The 22683-nt window shown below is 46.6% G+C and overlaps 1 protein-coding gene across 1 annotated transcript in view; it reads right to left on the bottom strand.

Moving 5' to 3' along the window:
* Positions 1 to 6878: 6878 nt before the first annotated feature.
* Positions 6879 to 22683, bottom strand: part of LOC149437792 (uncharacterized) — a 35942-nt gene continuing 20137 nt past the window's right edge. The window contains exon 6 of the mRNA XM_089660608.1: positions 6879 to 7864. Coding sequence (XP_089516734.1) covers positions 7032 to 7864 — 833 coding nt within the window. The 3' untranslated portion in view covers positions 6879 to 7031. The remainder of the gene's footprint in view (positions 7865 to 22683) is intronic.

The raw sequence follows: 22683 nt of genomic DNA, 5'->3' as shown, positions 1-22683 counted from the left end.
TTAGTGCAATGACATGACAAGCACTGCCATCTACTGCTTTATGTTTACCACCCGAAACTGTAACTGAAGTGACCCCATCAGCCCCGTCCTGAGCAACACCAACCTCACATTTGTTTCAGCCTGCTGGGGACAGAAATGATCCTCAACAATGACATCTCTGCCCCCATTTCTCAGTTTAAATGCATGTCCAAAAACCTCCTAAATTCCATAGTAAGGAGCTGAGCGCCCTTGTGTGAGGGATGCAGACCATCTCTATTGTACAGCTCAATGTCAGACCACCTGATGGCATCATGACTAACAGAACCAAAACCTTCAGCTTTGCACCAATCCTTTCACCAAACATTGGACTCTGCTATACCAAGTACTTCCTCTTGTTGTCCATTATGGACAGGTAAGACCTCTGAAAATATAACTGTACACCCTAACTGTTGAAGATCCTGTCCCAAATACTGAAATTCCTGTACAGAACACACATCATTCTGGGACAAATCATTTGTGCCAAGGTACATGACAACACCAACGCTGCACTCTTCACTAGCTTTTTTGACAATTTTTAAAATACTCCTTTTATCTCTTCTAACAGTAGCACCAGGTAGACATCTAACTTCCTTTGACACTTCAGCATGATTTCCTAAAGAAACACCTCTTACAACTGAATCACTAACAAGATGATGACTTCTCCTTTTAGGAGCCTTTTCCACAACACTTGCCTGGAATGGAACCTCAGACAAAACAGCTTCTTTTGGCAAAGCACTTTTGTTCTCAGGGTCCTACTTCCTATCTCACAATCCGCTAAGTTTGCAACCTTTGGATCTGCTTCTAGCTCAGAGAACACTATAGGAGTGATGCAGTGTCACAACAAAAGCTTCATATTTATGGTCCACAGGCCTCACTCTTCCTGACCCAACAGTTGTCCACACCGCCCTTCTCCTGAGCAGTCTTGGAGGAAGAGGCGGCTTTTTGCAGGGCAGTTCAACAGAACAAATTGGCTAAGATGGCCTCCTGATCTCAGACTGCAGGGCACCAACCAATGAATTTAGACAAGCAATGTCATCATGTAGGATAGAAATCTGCATACAAATGGGACAACATCCCAGCTTCCAAAAAGCACCACGAAAAACAAATGCCAAACAAGTACTGCACTGAACTAAACCAGACATTTTAAAGAAGATTTTTCTCAAACTGAAACACAAATACTAACCAAAGATAGCCGGCTGTTTCCAAACTCCTACAGTTTTCATCTGCTGATCACACTCGGCACTTCTGTCCTGCTGCACTCCTGCACTTCCGACAAGCAAAGCCTACGGAGTCAACTCTACAGAGCTGTTGTCCCTCTGAAATACAACAATAATTAGGCTCCAGTTAGGACAACAGGTCACCTCTCTTACACACGCTAATTGACAACACCCAGCACTCGACACACGCTAATTGACAACACCAGGTAGTCTGCACACGCTAATTGACAACACCCGGTACTCTGCACACACTAATTGATAACACCCGGTACTAAACACACGCTAATTGACAACACCCGGTACTGAACACACGCTAATTGACAACACCCGGTACTGAACACACGCTAATTGATAACACCCCGTACTGGACACACACTAATTGACAACACCCGGTACTCGACACACGCTAATTGACAACACCCGGTACTGAACACACGCTAATTGACAACACCCGGTACTGAACACACGCTAATTGATAACACCCGGTACTGGACACACACTAATTGACAACACCCGGTACTCGACACACGCTAATTGACAACACCCGGTACTCGACACACGCTAATTGACAACACCCGGTACTCGACACACGCTAATTGACAACACCCGGTACTCGACACACGCTAATTGACAACACCCGGTACTCGACACACGCTAATTGACAACACCCGGTACTCGACACACACTAACTGACAACACCCGGTACTCAACACACGCTAATTGACAACACCCGGTACTCGACACACACTAACTGACAACACCTGGTACTCGACACACACTGACAACACCCGGTACTCGACACACACTAACTGACAACACCTGGTACTCGACACACACTGACAACACCCGATACTCGACACACACTAATTTACAACACCCGGTACTGAACACATGCTAATTGATAACACCCGGTACTCAACATGCTAATTGATAACACCCGGTACTCAACATGCTAATTGATAACACCCGGTACTCAACATGCTAATTGATAACACCCGGTACTCGACACACACTAACTGACAACACCCAGTACTCGACACACGCTAATTGAGAACACCCGGTACTCCACACAGGCTAACTGACAACACCCGACACTCGACACACTAATTGAGAACACCAGATACTTGATACACGCTAATTGATAACACCCAGCACTTGACACACGCTAATTGATAACATCTGGTGCTCGGATTGATAATCATTTTCACTGTTTGTTTTTTGTATGGCATATTATTTGGTCAGTTCCACTTTTTGGTATATTCTTTATGGACCATTTTGAATGTATTTTTTATCAGGTCTATTCAATTGGTTTGATTTTTTTAAATCTAATTTACTTTGTTCTCTATACTACTTACAGTCCCATTGGGGGTTGTTTTGGTGCTCCCTAATTGCTCTTGGTTCCTGGTGATTTACATCTGACCACTCTTGCTTTCTTGGATGGTACATTCCTCCGGGACCTGGAATCATGTCTCTCATCTTGGATGTCATCTATTTTACATATTGCTCTGACATATGTTGTTGTAAGTATTATTTTGGGATATGAGATAAAATTTCTGTTGACCATTTGTTTATTTTCTGGTATATATTTACCTATTACTATTTACATGTTTACTAGAAAGTTTCCTTGTCTTTATGCCCCCTGAAGAGCTAAAATGCGGAATGATCGAAACACGTTGGGGTAAGTTTGTTTCCTGTGTGGCCTTTGACCTTGTGCAAAGAGTCTTTATGTAAGAACACTGTCAGAGTGATGTTTCCTTTAGAATTTATGTATTTTATACAAATAATGCGTATGTAATAAAGCTGACAATTCTTTTACCACAATGTCTTGTTGGATATACAGTGGTTCCTCGGCTTACGAATTTAATGTGTTCTATGGAATGTTTCATATTGTGAAAAATTTGTAAACTGAAATGCAGTTTCCCATAGGAATGAATTGAAAACCAATTAATCCGTTCCCGAGGTCAGAAAAAAGTCAAAAAGAGTCTTTTATCTGTTCAAAACTCTTTATAAAATACACTTTAAAGGCATAAATCCTGTACAGGGACATGATTAATCAAGCAATAACATTTCAAACATCCAAATTCAATGTTTAAAACATGGCAAACATTTCAAACATGGCACAGTACACGTCAACTCTACATAAATCACACTTCAACAGGGAAAACATGGCAAACTTCAACTGTTCAATATTTAAAAACCTTTTCAAAACAATTTCAACACTTTTTGGAAGAGGAGAAGGAGGAGGAGGGCAACTGGGCAGCACTAACACAAGCAGGTTCTTTTTCATGTCTAGGCGGTTTTGGTAGAAACCTTTCCATTGCCTGCTGCCTCTGGTGCCTTTTAAGCATCCCTTGGAAAGGGAACATGATGTCGGTGTCAAAATTGTTCACAAGTCTCTGGGCTAGAGCCTTATCTGGATGGTGCTGCTGTACAAAAGTCTGTAGGTTTACCCGCATTTAGCATGCCTTGAGTTCCCTGGAAGAGAGCTGTTCCTCATTAGTTTCCTCCTCCTCAAATGAGATCCACTCCTCCATTGCCTCCTTCTGCAGTTCCACCAGGTCCTCGGTGGTTAGCTCACGGTCATGTCCCTCCACCAGCTCGCAGACATCCTCCTCAGTCACCTCCAGCCCCATGGTTCTCCCCAAGGAAACATCCTCCTCCAACACTGTTGACTCTGGTGCAGGTGCAGAAGCATCGGAGTCAGGTGTCACAACACAATCTGGCCACAGGTTGCGCCAAGCATAATTTAGGTTTCTCTGGCTGACCCCGGCCCAGGCAATGGTGATAATCTGCGGACAGCTCACAATGTCAAAATGGTCTCTCCAAAATTCATGGAGGGTGAGGCTTGATGGATCTGTCATCTCAAAGCATCACCAGAAAAGCTCCCTTGTGTAGAGTTGTTTAAAATTAGAGATGATCTGCTGGTCCATTGACTGGAGTAGTGGAGTGGTGTTAGGCAGAAGGAACACGAGTGGTGTTAGGCAGAAGGAACATCTTTCTTGAGGCCTGGAGGATGAGCAGGAGCATTGGACATGAGCAGCATGGCCTTGAGTAGCAGGTTATTGTCCATAAGGTACTGCTTGACAGCAGGACCAAAAACCCACTGCACAAACAAGAGGCGTGTGACCCAAGTCTTTGGGTTGGACCGCCAAAAAATGCTCAATTGCTCCTTCTTCACCTTCTTTCTTGAAGGCCCATGGGTTCTCGGAGTGGTAGACAAGCAGGGGCTTGATCTTAAGGTCCCCACTGGAATTGGCGCAGAACAGAATTGTGAGATGGTCCTTCATTGGCTTGTGCCCAGGCAATGAGGTCTCCTCCTCCGTGACAAAAGTACGCTTTGGTATCCTCTTCCAGAAGAGCCCAGTCTTGTCGCAGTTGAAGACCTGCTGAGGAAGGTAGCCCTCTGAAGCCATGACCTCCAGGAACTCAGTAGCAAATTCCTCAGCTGCAGCAGCAACATCGGAAATCGTGGACTCTCCATGCCTGACCACGCTGTGGATGCCAGATCTGGTCTTGAACCTTTCGGACCACCCCCTGTTCCCCTTGAAGCCTTCTGCATTGGCTGACGTTCCTGGCTATTGGTCGAGGTCAGCATGCAAGGCTTTGGCTTTTTCGCAGATGATCGCCTTGGTCACTGTGTCTCCTGTATGCTGCTCCTCTTCAATCCAGAGCAGGAGCAACTTTTCAACCTCATCCAGAACAGGTGGCCGTTGCTTGGAGACCCTGGAGACTCCCTTGGCTGCATCTCTCCCGGTTATCTTCTCTTTCATATTTAGGATGGTAGCGATTGTGGGTGCACTCCTTCCATACTATTTGGTGAGGTCAGTCAATCACATTCCTCCTTCATGCTTCCTGATGATTTCTTTCTAGACCTTGACCAGAATCATCTCCTTCTTCCTCTTCCCAGCTTCCACTGCTTTCTTGGGTGCCATGACACCACAGGCACTAAGTGAGCAGAAAATAAAAAAATGCTTTCCACCCCACCCAGGCTCAGTGTTCCAGTCCAAGAGCCCCAAGTCTATCCACACAAGATAATGGAAACCCCAAAAATCTGTCCACATGAGCTGGCATGGAAACCACCCCACAATGCAAAGCACACAGTAACAGGCATGTACAGCACATGAGCTGGCATGGAAACCACCCCACAGTGCAAAACACACAGTAACAGGCGTGTACAGCACATGAGCTGGCATAGAAACCACCCCACAATGTAAAACACACACAGTAACAGGCGTGTACAGCACATGAGCTGGCATGGAAACCACCCCACAATGTAAAACACACAGTAACAGGCGTGTACAGCACATGAGCTGGCATAGAAACCACCCCACAATGTAAAACACACACAGTAACAGGCGTGTACAGCACATGAGCTGGCATGGAAACCACCCCACAATGTAAAACACACAGTAACAGGCGTGTACAGCACATGAGCTGGCATAGAAACCACCCCACAATGTAAAACACACACAGTAACAGGCGTGTACAGCACATGAGCTGGCATGGAAACCACCCCACAATGTAAAACACACAGTAACAGGCGTGTACAGCACATGAGCTGACATGGAAACCACCCCACAATGTAAAACACACACAGTAACAGGCGTGTACAGCACATGAGCTGACATGGAAACCACCCCACAATGCAAAACACACAGTAACAGGCATGTACAGCACATGAGCTGGCATGGAAACCACCCCACAATGCAAAACACACAGTAACAGGCGTGTACAGCACATGAGCTGACATGGAAACCGCCCCACAATGCAAAACACACAGTAACAGGCGTGTACAGCACATGAGCAGCAGACATGGAACCCGCCCCACAATGCAAAACACACAGTAACAGGCGTGTACAGCACATGAGCTGACATGGAAACCACCCCACAATGCAAAACACACAGTAACAGGCGTGTACAGCACATGAGCTGGCATGGAAACCCCCCACAATGCAAAGCACACAGTAACAGGCATGTGCAGCACACGAGCTGACATGGAAACCACCCCACAATGCAAAACACACAGTGACAGGCATGTACAGCACACGAGCTGGCATGGAAACCACCCCACAATGTAAAACACACAGTGACAGGCGTGTACAGCACACGAGCTGGCATGGAAACCACCCCACAATGTAAAACACACAGTAACAGGCGTGTACAGCACATGAGCTGGCATGGAATCCCCCCACAATGCAAAGCACACAGTAACAGGCATGTGCAGCACACGAGCTGACATGGAAACCACCCCACAATGCAAAGCACACAGTAACAGGCGTGTACAGCACATGAACTGACATAGAAACCGCCCCACAATGTAAAACACACAGTAACAGGCGTGTACGGCACATGAGCTGACATGGAAACCCCCCCACAATGCATGCAAATGATGAAGCTCTGCTCCCCACCTTTCCACCACTTGAGAAATGCACCAAAAAAGTTCCAAAAAGTCCAAAAACCTCTGCAAACAAATTTCAGAATGGCTACAAAACTCGATGCAAAAACCGCTCCAACTCCTCCACACTCAACGCCTCGTGCTACCCAGACTCCAGCATGCATGAGGGCGGCGCTATAAACCTCCCAGGTGCAATGCATCCTGGGGAAACTTGCTTTGTAGTGCACAAAAAATCATAACCCGAGGCATTATTTTCAATGGATTTTTATTTGTAACATGAAAATTAGGTTAACCGAGGCGTTCATAAACCGAGGTACACCTGTATGTATAATTTATCACTGCTGCAATAAAGTCCCATTGGGGGGTCTTCTGGCACATGTATTCAGTGAGGAACATTTCCCTCACTCAAGACAGGAAAGTGGCTTCTCCCCCGTGTGAGATCTCTGATGTGTGTAAAGATCAGACTTCACTGAAAAACATTTCCCGCACTCAGAACAAGAAAACAGCTTCTCCCCCGTGTGAGATCTCTGATGTCTGTAAAGAATTGACTTCCTTGAAAAACATTTCCCGCACTCAGGACAGGAAAATGGTTTCTCCCCAGTGTGAGATCTCTGATGTGTGTAAAGATTGGATGTCTTTGAAAAACATTTCCCACACTCAGGACAGGAATACTTTTTCTCCCCCATGTGAGACTTCTGATGTTTGTAAAGATTGAACCTCTCTGAAAAACATTCCCCGCACTCAGGACAGGAATACTGCTTCTCCCCCGTGTGCAATCTGTGATGTGTGTAAAGATTGGATTTTGCTGAAAAACATTTCCCACACTCAGGACAGGAATACGGCTTCTCCCCCGTGTGCAATCTCTGATGTGCGTAAAGATTGGATTTCACTGAGAAACATTTCCCGCACTCAGGACAGGAATATGGCTTTTCCCCCGTGTGCAATCTCTGATGTGCGTAAAGACTGGTCTTGTCTGAAAAACATTTCCCGCACTCAGGACAGGAATAAGGCTTCTCCCCTGTGTGAGATCTCTGATGTTTGTAAAGATTGCTCTTCTGCGAAAAACATTTTCCGCACTCAGGACATGAATATGGCTTCTCTCCCGTGTGAGATCTCTGATGTGTGTTAAGATTTGACTTACGTGAAAAACATTTCCCACACTCAGAACAAGAATGTGACTTCTCTCCTGTGTGAGATCTTTTATGCACATTAAGTTTTGATTTATAATGGAAACCTTTCCCGCACTCAGTACAGGAGAAGCTCTTCCCTGTTGGAAGGCTGGCCCGGTCCCGCACAGTCTGAGGTTCCTCAGGATACGAGGAATCCGATGGTCCATCTACACTGGGTGGTGCCGGATGGACATTGGAGGGAGCCGGGTTTTCTCCTGGACTATACTGTGTGATGTCCTCATCTTCTACTTTCCAGTCTGGAGACAAAGTGAGACAATCCTCGGAGGTTTTCCTCATCTCCCGGCCATGGACTAAAATACAAAGACAAAGAGGATTACTAGACAGGAGCTGATTGGTTCCCCCAAACCAGGACTCCACCCACATCAGGCAGCTTGGTCTCTGAGGAGCTTATAATTCCACCCTCAAGGGAACTAGGAAATGGCTCCTCTGACCTCCTACCAGGTCATTTCTTTATTCATGGACCTTAGTCAGAGAGTGAGGAAACAACCAGAACTGTCTTTTATAGGAGGGACAGTGATGAGGGGATTATAGGACGAGGGGCCCCACCCCCTCTATCACTCATCGCCATCTTCCCAACACAAGAAGTACTGCACTTCCTGATTTAGTCCATGATTTAGTCATGAAGAACAGCGGGGCTGAGCCCCACCAGAGGTCAGAGAGTGAGGATGGGGGGAGAACAACCAAGATGAAGACTGGACTGATCCTGAAGACCACCATCATTGGGGTATTGACTCCTCCCTCATTATCACTTTCTGTTTAAGGGTCCAAAGTTGGAGGATGTTATCACATTATTATCACCATGTAAAAGTCTGTGCTCCAATCACATCATCCGATATAAAATGTCCAAATGGTAGGAAATGGGAGGAACAAAAGAGAATCCATATTATGTGTATATATAGCAGTGGGGGGAGGGGGGAGAGCAGACGTCAGGAGTATGTAATGTACAACACAGAGTATATAGTGCAGGGGTCAGGAGTATGTAATGTACAACAGAGTATATAGTGCAGGGGTCAGGAGTATGTAATGTACAACATGGAGTATATAGTGCAGGGGTCAGGAGTATGTAATGTACAACATAGAGTATATAGTGCAGGGGTCAGGAGTATGTAATGTACAATAGAAATTATACAGTGTAAGGGTCAGGACTCATAATATTGGTATTCAGTAATCAGTGGAACATTAAATGTTTACTGTAGACAAGTTGCAGAGATCCCACACCGCTGCCTCCCATCTCCTGAGACTGCACTCAGTGACTTGGGTCTGAGACACTACAGACATATCCCTCCACCCGGCACAGCCAGCAGAACACAGAGCAAGGAACCCTGGGAGAAATGTTCTGTCAGAGATCTTACTAGATCTGGACATGAGGAAGGACACCCAAGACACACCCCAAGTGTCTAGGTCTAGTATTGCTTGTGCTGAAAAACATTTTGCTGCCAGCTGAACCCCAGAATCCCCATAAATCCAGTCTAGATACATAAATTGTGTCTGCAGCACAGAGAAGGAAGATTATCCGAGAGAAATCCAGGAATACAGGACGGGGAACACAGCTCAGGAAAGTGACCAGGGGATTACAGGCTGATATCACCCAGTCCCCGCCCTACTCTGGACCAATCAGTGAGCAGTATGGGTGGAGGAATGGATTTAGTGTTCATGACCCACCTGTGCTGATCTCTGTAGGAGTGTCCTCCTCTATAAATGTCCCCGTTATTCCATCCTCCTCCATAGACTGCTGATCATCCCTCACATACGCCTCTTCTTCTTCTGCTTTCACCTCAAATTCTATATCGATTGGATCTCCACTCTAAATCAAGGAAATGAGAGAAAATATCATCTGTAAAATGTAAGGTCACATAAAAAAAAAAAAAAAACACACATCATCTTTACAAGTCCATGTTCTAGATGCTCCATCCCACCCACCTTGTAATAGTGAGGGATGGTGTGACCTTCCTGTGTGGAATCCCGGGAATACAGAGGACGGGGACATCTCTCTGGTGGGTTCCTGTAGCTGGATGACTCCACCATGGTGTCCTGGTACAGATCTTTGTGTCCTTTTAGAAGCTCTGACTCCTCCATCCCCCATCCTCATCCTCCTCCTCTTTTATCTCTTCTTTAACCTCAACTTTAGGATCTCTCAGGTTTCCACTCTGAATATATAATAAAATGACATCAATGGTAACAATGCAGATAATGTACAGATCCTAATGATACTATCAGTGATTGTTCCTCATCTACCTGATGATGGTGAGGGATGGTGTGACCTTCCTGTGTGGAATCCCGGGAATACAGAGGACGGGGACATCTCTCTGGTGGGTTCCCATGACTGGATCCATCTGTAGGAAACACACACACTGACTGAATCCATTGTTTCTATGTGTTTATCAGATGATGGGGGATCTAGGTGGATCCTCCGTACTGCTCTCTCCTTTACAATAAAGTCTCCTCTTACCCGGTGATGTGAGGGGCGGCTGATTGTCCATCATGACGTCCTTGTAGAGATCCTTGTGTCCTTCTAAATACTCCCACTCCTCCATGGAGAAATAGACAGTGACACCCTGACACCTTATAGGAACCTGACACACACAATGATACAGTCACCATCCAGACACATCCCTTGTCTGTTACTGGAGAATGTCCCAGAATTCCCGGCACCGCTCACCTCTCCTGTCAGCAGCTCAGTGATCTCTCTGGTGACTTCTAGAATCTTCTTCTTCTTTCTCTCTTCTATCAGGGAGGGAGGTGGAGGCAATGTGATGTCATATGATCTCCAGACTTCACAGGAGGAAAACTCTACATCTGAACACAAATAGTCACATCAAATGATATTCCCAGAATCCTCCTCACCTCTCCATTCAGGTCTCCATTTTATTAAAGCCCCACTTCAGGCTGAGGTATAATTCCCCCCACAGGACCCCCACACTACGCAGGGTATAGGCTTGTTCTAACTATTGAGAATACCAAGGGACACCCACATTCTAAGAGCATCAGAAAAAGAAGCCAGCCGGAGGGACATTTTGAGGAGAAGCTGTGAGATCAGTGTGATGTCATAGGATTCTCTGACTCTGGTTGGAAGGACATTGGGAGGAGAACTGTGTGGTCAGTATGATGCAGGGGTGGACTGACAACTCATGGGGCCCCCGGGCAATAGGGGATCATGGGGCCCCTGTGTCCTTGCCCAAACTCAAAAAAGCCTATGAAAAAGGTACAATGGGCATCTCATGGGGCCCCCAACTGACCCTGGGCCCTCGGGCAGTGCACGAGTTTCCGAATGGTCAGTTCACCCCTGGTATGATGTCATAGGATTCTCTGACTCTGGTTGGAGGGACATTGGGAGGAGGAGCTGTGAGGTCAGTGTGATGTCATAGGATCCTCTGACTCTGGATGGAGGGACATTGGGAGGAGGAGCTGTGAGGTCAGTGTGATGTCATAGGATTCTCTGACTCTGGATGGAGAGACATTGGGAGGAGGAGCTGTGAGGTCAGTGTGATGTCATAGGACATATAGACTCTGGATGGAGGGACATTTGGATGGGGAGATTTGAGGGGTCCTCTATATGAGGCTCCCCTATAAACCAAATCCTTGTTCCTGGGTGCGTCCTACCTCTCCTAAACTGAAGAGTGAACTTTGACCTTTACCATCCAGAAATCTGTCCGGAATCTGTGGAAGTAAGCTGTCATGTGATCAGGTGACGTGCGGAGGAACGGAGTGTAAATAGCAGACAATTGTCTCCAGAGCCCCTAATGGTGGGGATGGATTTGGCGGCGTGCTGGTGCCAAGTTTCCTCCCCCCAGGGTCACTGCAGGTGTGGAGAAAAGCTGTGTAAGAGGATATGGAGGAGAGATGAGGAGGAGATCCAGGAATCAGGAGAAAGGTCAGGGCAAGCAACAGACGAGCGCATCCAAGAGACCAAGCCGGGGTCACTACACAGAAAATCAATCCAAGGAAACAACAGGCAGGACGAGGAATAGCAAGAAGGAGCTGAGAGACAAATGAGAATATTGCTCAGCCAATGGGAGATGATCTCAGCATGACTTCCATCATGAAGGAGATGAGGGGGAGGGGAGGAAGTCACTGAAGGTGACCATAGATCCATGGAAATTCAGCTGGTTCAGCAGGGATCGCTCACATTTCCATCCATGTGTGGCCACTGCCAGATAAAAGCCACTCCCCCAGCGGCTGCAGCCAATAGCTTCAGTGCTGATCTGTGTATTCTGAGAGCGGAGGAGTCCCCCCATTGTCAGAATACAAGAGTGCAGCGGGGAGGATTCCCCCATCCACCTCCAATGTGCGGATGGGGGAATCACTTCAGTTTTTATGGTCATCCCGCTGGCTGAACGATAAAACTGAACCATGTAGGCCAGCTTTGGGAGCAAATATATTATCATCAACTCCTCCCCCTGAAGGGGTTCATCTACGTATTACCTCCTCTGCTGCCAGATCCAGGAATGTCTCCTCTCTACTTCCTCATTCATAGAACCTCCTGCCTGTACCTGACATCACTTCCTGCCTGTACCTGACATCACTTCCTGTCTGTCTTCCATAGAGACTTCCTGTCTGGGTAGAAGTGAGATCCCCACCTTGTGGAGCTCAGAGGAACTGCAGCCCCGAGAAGCGTCTGGTAGTGTGACCCCGGCCTTGTGCTGGGTGTGTATGGACTGTAGATCCTTATAGAGGGGTCACCTCCACTCCCACCAAGGGGGACAGAAATATATGACTCCTCGGGGGAGGGGTTTTGGCCCCTTTGATTTTGCAGTAACATTGATTGCAGATTTAGTCCTGTAGAACATCTGGTATATGGATACAAAGCCCCCCAGCTGGGAGTAAAGGGTGGAAATGGCTGGTGACCCCCAGATTTGGGCAATGATGTCATCACTATAAATGGATAAAACCCGCGCTATGTGTAACAACTCCAAACCTACAAAAACCTTCTAGCGGACTGCTGCTGTAACAAAGGGAAGGATTCCCTGTCATCTAGAAGAGCATTATGTGTCACAGCGCTGTCCTATTGTGTGTGCACAGAAATCATCACAAATACACTACAAATATGTGGAGACATTCAGAGATAAAGAGCTCGGGGCTCCAAATCCTATTCTCTGCACATCCACTGCTTCCACTTTACACCCACTTCATTGGTCTTATGGGGTTTATCAATAAATGAAGGAAACTGAACTGTGTGCAAATCCATCCACAACATAAAGTGCTTTGTGCTCAAGATGCTGCTCCATGCACATCCACTGCTTCCACTTTACACCCACTTCATTCATCTCATCAGATTTGCTGCTATAGGAAATCATTTAAAATGATGGTAAAAACAATTCTGCAGCTAATTGGCCACTAGGATTACTTTTACATGAAAGCCAACCACCAGCTAATAAACCAGCACTAGAATGGTGCCTGTAGCTGCAAGCATCCTCCCGGTATAACCACTCCAAGTCCAGCGACGTTCCAGTACATTGCTGGTCCATGTTGGACATATATGTACCAGCAGAGAACACGGACATACCATGAATCGGGTCTGCGGACCAATATGACTGCAATTCATTCTTTTCTGTAATGTCCATGTTGGGGGTTCGGCCCAAAAAAGTTTTAATTTAATAAACGGTGATAGAGTTCCATGTGAATTGTGTGACAAGAGCTGAATTTGGGGGGCGGCCATGTATTGTGGTGTATAAATTGCCTTGGCCCACAATTGGTACAAATCTTCTGTGAAGAACAGTGGAGGGGCTGAACACTAGTGCTGGCAGTGACCGGGCCGATCCGGCTAACACTGAGTATTGGGGACACTATACAAAGCCGGCACTAGTATAGTTCTGTTCATGATCAATATATTGATCCGTACAAACACTATACTAGTAATGGCGGTGATCAGCGACCTATAGCGTGAGTGCGACAGTGTGCGGCCAATCTTACGCCAGCTGACCCTGGCTGGGAGGGGCTTACTGACCCTGACACTATGTGATGTCACTAGTGGCAGGAATACAGTGATCAGTGAAACATTCTATATACTGACACTGTACTAATGGCACTGGCTGGGTGATAAGGTGTGGTCATGGTTCCCTACCTACACGGGATGGGTGATAAGGTGTGGTCATGGTTCCCTACCTACACGGGATGGGTGATAAGGTGTGGTCATGGTTCCCTACCTACACGGGATGGGTGATAAGGTGTGGTCATGGTTCCCTACCTACACGGGATGGGGAATAAGGTGTGGTCATGGTTCCCTACCTACACGGGATGGGGGATAAGGTGTGGTCATGGTTCCCTACCTACACGGGATGGGTGATAAGGTGTGGTCATGGTTCCCTACCTACACGGGATGGGTGATAAGGTGTGGTCATGGTTCCCTACCTACACGGGATGGGTGATAAGGTGTGGTCATGGTTCCCTACCTACACGGGATGGGTGATAAGGTGTGGTCATGGTTCCCTACCTACACGGGATGGGGAATAAGGTGTGGTCATGGTTCCCTACCTACACGGGATGGGGAATAAGGTGTGGTCATGGTTCCCTACCTACACGGGATGGGTGATAAGGTGTGGTCATGGTTCCCTACCTACACGGGATGGGTGATAAGGTGTGGTCATGGTTCCCTACCTACACGAGATGGGGAATAAGGTGTGGTCATGGTTCCCTACCTACATGGGATGGGTGATAAGGTGTGGTCATGGTTCCCTACCTACACAGGATGGGGAATAAGGTGTGGTCATGGTTCCCTACCTACACGGGATGGGGAATAAGGTGTGGTCATGGTTCCCTACCTACACGGGATGGGGAATAAGGTGTGGTCATGGTTCCCTACCTACACGGGATGGGGAATAAGGTGTGGTCATGGTTCCCTACCTACACGGGATGGGTGATAAGGTGTGGTCATGGTTCCCTACCTACACGGGATGGGGAATAAAGTGTGGTCATGGTTCCCTACCTACACGGGATGGGTGATAAGGTGTGGTCATGGTTCCCTACCTACACGGGATGGGGAATAAGGTGTGGTCATGGTTCCCTACCTACACGGGATGGGGAATAAGGTGTGGTCATGGTTCCCTACCTACACGGGATGGGTGATAAGGTGTGGTCATGGTTCCCTACCTACACGGGATGGGGAATAAGGTGTGGTCATGGTTCCCTACCTACACGGGATGGGGGATAAGGTGTGGTCATGGTTCCCTACCTACACGGGATGGGGAATAAGGTGTGGTCATGGTTCCCTACCTACACGGGATGGGGGATAAGGTGTGGTCATGGTTCCCTACCTACACGGGATGGGGAATCACACTCATGATAAATAATGACACAAACATTATTGATGATATACTGGAGAGGAACTCTAAGGACACGGGGTTGCTAAATACTGAGACCAGAGCTATTAGAGAACAGCTGGAGATGAAAGAATTAGCTATTGAAAGCATGAGTGCTGCTCTGACAGGTCTGTGTGAGATGACAGAGGACATCTATCAGTCAGGGATACACCAGTAGGAGGAGCTCGAGCGGCAGCGCAATGACGTCATATCCGGCGTTGACGCCATCTTGGTGCACCCGGATATATCCACACATGCAGTACACCCATGCTGTAGTGGAACTAATGCTGTGAAAACATCTACAGATGTGAGTAGATCCAAGTCTTTATATTTTAACAATAAAAGGTTTCACACTATATCGGATTTTCTTACTTCATTGGGGACGAGTTTGGAAGGTCATTGGCCCTGAGAAGCAGGAGAGTTCAGGGGAGACCCCGGTACAGAGGAGGAGAGAGTCCCAACATTACTACTAACAAGGAAGCTTTCCTGTGGAACAGCAATACTGCAAGGCTCATTGGCCCTGTGGGGCCGGGGCAGGAAGGTGAGGGGGCACCCCAGCCACTGAGGACTGTCACTGATTGGTTGCACACCGGCATGAAGATCATAATTATTATCATGAATTGATTGTTTCCATTAAGGACACTTTATTATTGTGTTGTGCATGCCGCACACTATGAAGGGGTTTATGCACCCATGTAGCATGTATTGAGGGACACAAGGACTATTGCACTTTATAGGCCATCTGGAATATTGGGGTTCTATTTACTTCTATACACTTATGTGTTTCTATCACATCCTTGTAAGAGTTTTCTATATGTGCTCACATCAGTTTATTTGTATTATTCCATTATATTTGTCTCTGTGATATTATTGTCTAGCGCTGCACTACCTATATATTCATCTCAGCCCCCCTGACCACATTGTGACCCCTCTGGCTATCACACCTCAGCTGCTAAGCAGCTTCTGACCAACCATTAGGGTGTAGATCCCCCTGGCTGAACTAGGAGGGCGCTACAATGTATAATCTTCTACCTCAAAAGTCCAATTTTACTAGACATACAAAAAGTATATGTGAGCTAGAAGGAATCACTCTCCTGTGGGAACACTTCAAACATTAGAGCTCCCCCTAGCTGCAGCCTGGTAATGACATTTGTAACGGACATGTAAAATTTATTGTAACGGACATGTAAGATTTGAGTGGAAATATGGTATCATAGCCATGACAGGTTGAGTAGATTAGATTATGTCAGGCCCTTTCATTACAAAGGTGTGTGCAGGAACAGACTGGTCATTAAGGATGTACATTGAGCCCCTGGGCAGTAGGGAAATGAATAGAAGGTACAAACAATTGATATGGGGTCAGAGGTGTATGTATACACAATTCCTCAATAGGCCTTACAGACCCAATCATCATTTAGCATTAATTAGTCTAAAGCCAGGTTCCTGGAGGTGACAACTTTTGTGTGTCAATCAGGTTATCACCTTCTGAGGAAAACCAGTGACAGCAGACAGACTGTCTGACTTATGTGGAAAGCTCTATAGGTAATATTCACATCAAAGAAGTATGTTTAATCTCTTATAAAAGATGAAATATTAATTGGAGAGAGATGGAAATGCTTCCTTTGTGCAGACCATTCTGTACACTACATTTACATATAAGAATCATATTTGTGGCTTGGGGAGGAAGCCAGGGAAATGCATGGAATGATTAGATGGCGCGGGGGCGCGACAGTCGGATGGTGTTTGGTACTGTTGCGATCGGGCTGACGCGCTGGTGTCAGAAATCCAATCCCCAACTTGGTGTTCAGGCCAGTCTCGGCCCAATTGAACTTGGGCAGGTCCATACACAGTACCTCTTGTGGGCAGGTCAGGACCACCTCCCCCAGAGTCAATTGGCCGAAGACTAATGTCCCGCCCATGTCCAAATCGCCATAAATTGAACGCATGGACATCTGGACAGGGTGATTCGTACGGAGCTGGTTCGATTGACTAGCGGATTGCCAAGTTTCTGGCTTGCTCCAGCCGCAGGGTAAAGTGTTATTCTGTCTTTTTATTCCCTTTTATTTTATAGTAATCAGTCATTTGTGTGTCTTCTTATATCTGTTGTATTTGCTGTAACCTTTTATCTTTTGTACATGTTTTATGCACTGCCCACTTTGGGAAATTAAATCTTAAAATTAATTAGTGAACTTCTGTGTATTTAAGCACGTGCTCATATCTTCGGAGAGACTAGATTGGGGAGATTAGATCGGAGAGATTAGATTGGGTTATATTGTATTGTATTTTAGTGCCTTTAAAACGCTCGGTTAAGCTCATTGCCAATCTGTATGCAACTGCACTGTGAGTGGGCAGATTGCACGCAGATTGCAAAGGTAACAGATCTGCCAGACGGAGATCTGTGTGGGTGTGGTGTCTCAACAGACCATTCTGCGGATAAACTGTTGGGTGGTGGCAGGCTACCTTTGTGGTGCGTCTGGTGTGGGGGTGTGTGGACAGTGGAAGGGTTATCAACACCGGGGTTCGAGCTAGGATAGCTGAAGGGACCTTTAGAAGGGTGTGTGATTACTAAGCTGGTCCTCAACTCTAATCAGGGCACCAGGTTGTATGTAAGATTGTATCTGCCAGTGTGTGGTCAACCAGCTGGATTGGAGTGGAGTCTCCATCTGGTGGTGGCCAGAGGTAGTGCAGGCTGTGAAAAGGTATCACGGCTGATCTTATATACGGTTTGAGATATTTAAGTGTAAATCCCTTTATTCCCCCTCTTTACCACCCTGTCGCGGCCGCACGCGTGCGTCACGGTTAGCTAGTCGCTGTGGGCGTGGTGTGTGGCGGACACGTGACAGGGTGATCGTTTAAGTGAATCCTTGACAACATTACTAGGAGGTCTGTTCATTTATCTGCTCCATACTTCCCGTCTTTATATAATTTAACATAACATAATACAATATAATAGAATATATTATATCTCCTGACATTTAGGGGTCTATTCATAAAAACATTTGTCTAGCAGTGCGCTCAGTGACAAAGCATGTACATTCCTTCTGTGTGAATGGGGAACAATTTAAAATGAATTTTGACTTAAAATGGAAAATGTTGCCTTTTGTTAGAATTTCTATGAGGAAGATCATATTTTCATCGTTTCCCCGGGTTGAACCATGGGAGTTATTATACCAAATAATAGACAAGGGTCATTTTCAGGTCTCAAGTCCCACAAGGGACAAACTTCTCCCCAACTGAAGTATTTAGTTCTGTGTATAGAGAAGGAATGGAAGCCGGGACCCCTCAGTGCAGGAACAAGGGGGAGGTGATTACAAACACCAAATAATCCCGTGGTGGTCCCCACATCCTCTAGTCTAGCTGAGATGTCATTGTTCTGCCAACGAGAAGGATGAACAAGATGAAGAGACGCGGTATATGGAAGTATTCTCTACGTTTCTGCAGACACAGCGGCCATTATTCCAAGCTGAGGGATTCTGGGAGAGCTTGGGAATAAACGTCACAATGGAAGAGTTTCTGTACTCCAATGTAATGAGGACAAGAGAAGTCCCACATCATGGATTATACACTGTGTCACGGATAAAATGCATGCCCATGACGACTAGCTAACCAAGGCATGGTCCGCCCGTGACTTGGGGTAAAGAGGGAATGAGGGGGACTTTGAGCATATAAGACTGGTCAGGATACCCTTTCACAGCCCGCATTACCTCTGGCAATCACTAGAGGGAGACTCCACTCCAATCCAGCTGGCTGACCACACACAGGCAGATATGAATCTTATATACAATCTGGTGCACGCTAAGGATTGAGGAGCAGTCTAGAAATTGGCACACCCTTCTAGGATTCCTCCAGCTATCCTACAAGCTAGAACCCCGGTGTTAATCACTCTTCCACTGTCCACAGACCCCCACATTAGACACACAACACACGGTAGCTTGCCACCACCCAACAGTTTGTCCACAGACTGGTCTACTGGGCCACCACACACACACAGATCCCCGTCTGGCAGATCTATGTTACAATCTGCAGGCAATCTGCCAACACACAGTACAATTGCATACAGATTGGCAATGAACTTAGACTGAGCACATAGACTCTACAATACAACAATCTCTCCGGAGATATGAGCCCGAGCTTAGTACACAGAAGTCACTTATTCATTTTATGATTTAATATCCCAAAAGTGGGCAATGTATTAAATATGTACAAAGAAAAAAAAGTTGCAGAAAATACAAAAAGACACACAATTGGCTATTCATTATAAAATAAAAGGGAATAAAAACAGAAATAAAACTTTTACCAAGATTTATCCTGTGACTGGAGCAAGTCAGAGAAAGTCCACGATTCACCAGTCACATGGAACCGGCTCCGTACAAATCACCCCGTCCATATCTCAGGGTACTCAATTTATTGAAATATGGATGTGGACTGCACATTAGCCCTTGGCCAATCAACCCTGGGGGGTGTTCCTGTAGCAGCCCATAGGATGTTCTGGGTTCTGAAGTGCCCAGAGCTGAATGGTTTAGATCACTTGGTCAGGGATAGAATTTCCGACACCAGTGTGTTAGTCCGAACACAACAGAACCAATCGCTGTTCAGCTGTTGCAATCAGGCACCATATAACTGTTTCCTGTGTTTCTCTGGGATTCCACAGGGGCTACAAATACAGTTTTACATGCAGATGTAGCCTACAGTGTGTCCAATCAGAAGGAAGTATTTTCATCTCTCTGCAACAAATATTTTAGCTTTTATGAGAGATGAAATACATTCCTTTGATTTGTGGATATAAATCAAAGCTGACAGAAACTTCGGAGCCTTCTCAAGGTCTCCTGCTGACTCTTGTAGCAGAAATGACTAGGATTCTTCTTCTAGGTTCAAGAAGGTGGCAAACTCTGGCTACATAGGTGACAACATTGTATTGGCATCCAGGTGACACCTCTAGCCTAGAAGCTGCTCTGTCCTTTCAGATGCTAATTGGTGAACATATGTCTCTGACCGAATACTGAACACTTATCTGTAATAACATGGAATGAAACTAGATTCACAATTACATATTTCTACTGATCACCTCACATCTCAGCTACCCGACCCTTACATTTATGTTACGCATTGCTCCAAAAAATGAAAGGAACACTTTGAAAACCCATCAGATCTCAATGAGGAACAATCTCCTGCTGGATCTTTATACTGACATGGGCTGGGTAATGTGTTAGGAATGTAAGGATGCCCCATTGTTTAATGGAAATGAAAATGATCGACCTACAGAAAACTGAATTCAAAGGCACCCCAAAAATCAAGAAAAATGATGCAGCAGGCGAGTCCATTTTACCGAAATTTAATTGCAGCAACTCAGAATGGTCCTCGGTAGATTGTATGGCCCCCATATGCTTGCATGCATGCCTGACTATGTTGAGGCATGCTCCTAATGAGACCATGGATGGTGTCCTGGGGGATTTCATCACTGTGCTCCTGGACAGTCTAAAGTGCAACTTGGCGGCTTGGATGAATCTAAACATGACATCCCAGAGGTGTTCTATTGGATTTAGGTCAGGACAGCATGGGGGCCATTCAGTGGTATTAATTCCTTCATCCTTCAGAAATTGCCTGCACACTTTTGCCACATGAGGCCGGGTATTGTCGTGCACCAGGAGGAACCAAGGACCCAATGCACCAGGAGGAACCCAGGACCCACTGCACCAGTGTAGGGTCTGAAAATGGGTCCAAAGATTTCATCCCAATACCTAATGGCAGTCAGGGTGCCATTGTCTAGCCCAGCAATGGGCAAACTACGGCCCGCGGGCCGTATACGGCCCGGCGGACCTTTTAATCCGGCCCGCGGAGCTAGGCTCCCGCAAGGCCAGTGGTCGGCAAGCCGCGGCTCTTTACAAACTTAGATGCGTGCCGGGCGCCCGCTCCCCTCCCTCCTCTCGGGCGGGCGGGCGGCCTCCTCTCCTCCCCTCTCGGATGGCCGCCCCCCCTCTCGGATGGCCGCCCCCTCCCTCCTCTCGGGCGTCAGGACTCTGCAGCTGTCACGATGTAGGCGGGGCAGCCTGGATGTAGGCGGGGCAGCGTGACGAACTCTTCTCTCACAGTCCTCCCTGAAGACCAGAACGGCGCGGGAATACGAGAGGAACGCGCGGAGCAAAGGTAAGTGAATTGACACGGGGGACTTACTATATGGGGGACTTACTATATGGGGGATGAATTACTATATGGAGGACTTACTATATGGGGAATGAATTACTATATGGGGAATGAATTACTATATGGAGGACTTACTATATGGGGAATGAATTACTATATGGAGGACTTACTATATGGGGAATGAATTACTATATGGAGGACTTACTATATGGGGGACTTACTATATGGGGAATGAATTACTATATGGGGGACTTACTATATGGGGAATGAATTACTATATGGGGGACTTACTATATGGGGGACTTACTATATGGGGAATGAATTACTATATGGGGGACTTACTATATGGGGGATGAATTACTATATGGGGGATGAATTAATATGGGGGATGAATTACTATGTGGGGGATGAATTACTATATGGGGGACGAATTACTATATGGGGGATGAATTACTATGGGGGATGAATTACTATGCTTACTATGGGGGAATATTACTATACTTACTATGGATGACACATACACATCATTCATCTACTCTTGGTCCGGCCCCCGGGTCCAATATATGAACCCATTGCGGCCCTCAAGTCAAAAAGTTTGCCCACCCCTGGTCTAGCCTGTAGAGCTCTGTGCGTCCCTCCATGAATATGCCTCCCCAGACCATCACTGACCCACCACCAAAACTTTCATGCTGAATGATGTTAAAGGCAGCAGAATGTTCTCCACGGCTTCTCCAGACCCTTTCATGTCTGTCACATGTGCTCAGGGGGAACCTGCTCTCATCTGTGAAAAGCACAGGGCACCAGTGGTGGACCTGCCAATTCTGGTGTTCAATGGCAAATGTCAATCCAGCTCTATGGTGCCGGGTAGTGAGCACAGGGCCCACTAGAGGATGTTGGGCCCTCAGGCCACCCTCATGAAGTTCCTCCTTGCACAAAGGAGCAGATTACGGTTCTGCTGGTGGGTTAAGGAACTTCTACGGCCCTTTCCAGCTCTCCTAGAGTAACTGCCTGTCTCCTGGAATCACTTCCATGCTCTTGTCTCCTGGAATCACCTCCATGCTCTTGTCTCCTGGAATCTCCTCCATGCTCGTCTCCTGGAATCTCCTCCATGCTCTTGCTGGGAGACACAGCAAACCTTCTTGCAATGGCAAGTATTGAAGTGCCATCGTGGAGGAGTTGGACTACCTGTGCAACCTCTGTATGGTCCAGGTATGACCTCATGCTACCAGTAGTGACACTGACCCGAGCCAAAAGAAAAACTAGTGAAGAACAGTCAGAAAAGATGAGTAAGGAAAAAAATGTCAGTGGCCTCCACCTGTAAATTCCTGTTTCGAGGGTTGACTAATTGTTGCCCATCTAGTGCACCTGTTCATAATTTCATTAACACCAAAGCAGCTGAAACTGATGAACAGCCCCCTCTGCGACTT

This window comes from Staurois parvus, unplaced genomic scaffold, assembly GCF_062004578.1.
Source record: "Staurois parvus isolate SC_StPar_1 unplaced genomic scaffold, SC_StPar_1.0 ptg001254l, whole genome shotgun sequence".
Classification (NCBI taxonomy): Eukaryota; Metazoa; Chordata; class Amphibia; order Anura; family Ranidae; genus Staurois; species Staurois parvus.
Note: the sequence above shows the minus strand (reverse complement) of the source record. Positions and strands in the feature narration are given on the sequence as shown.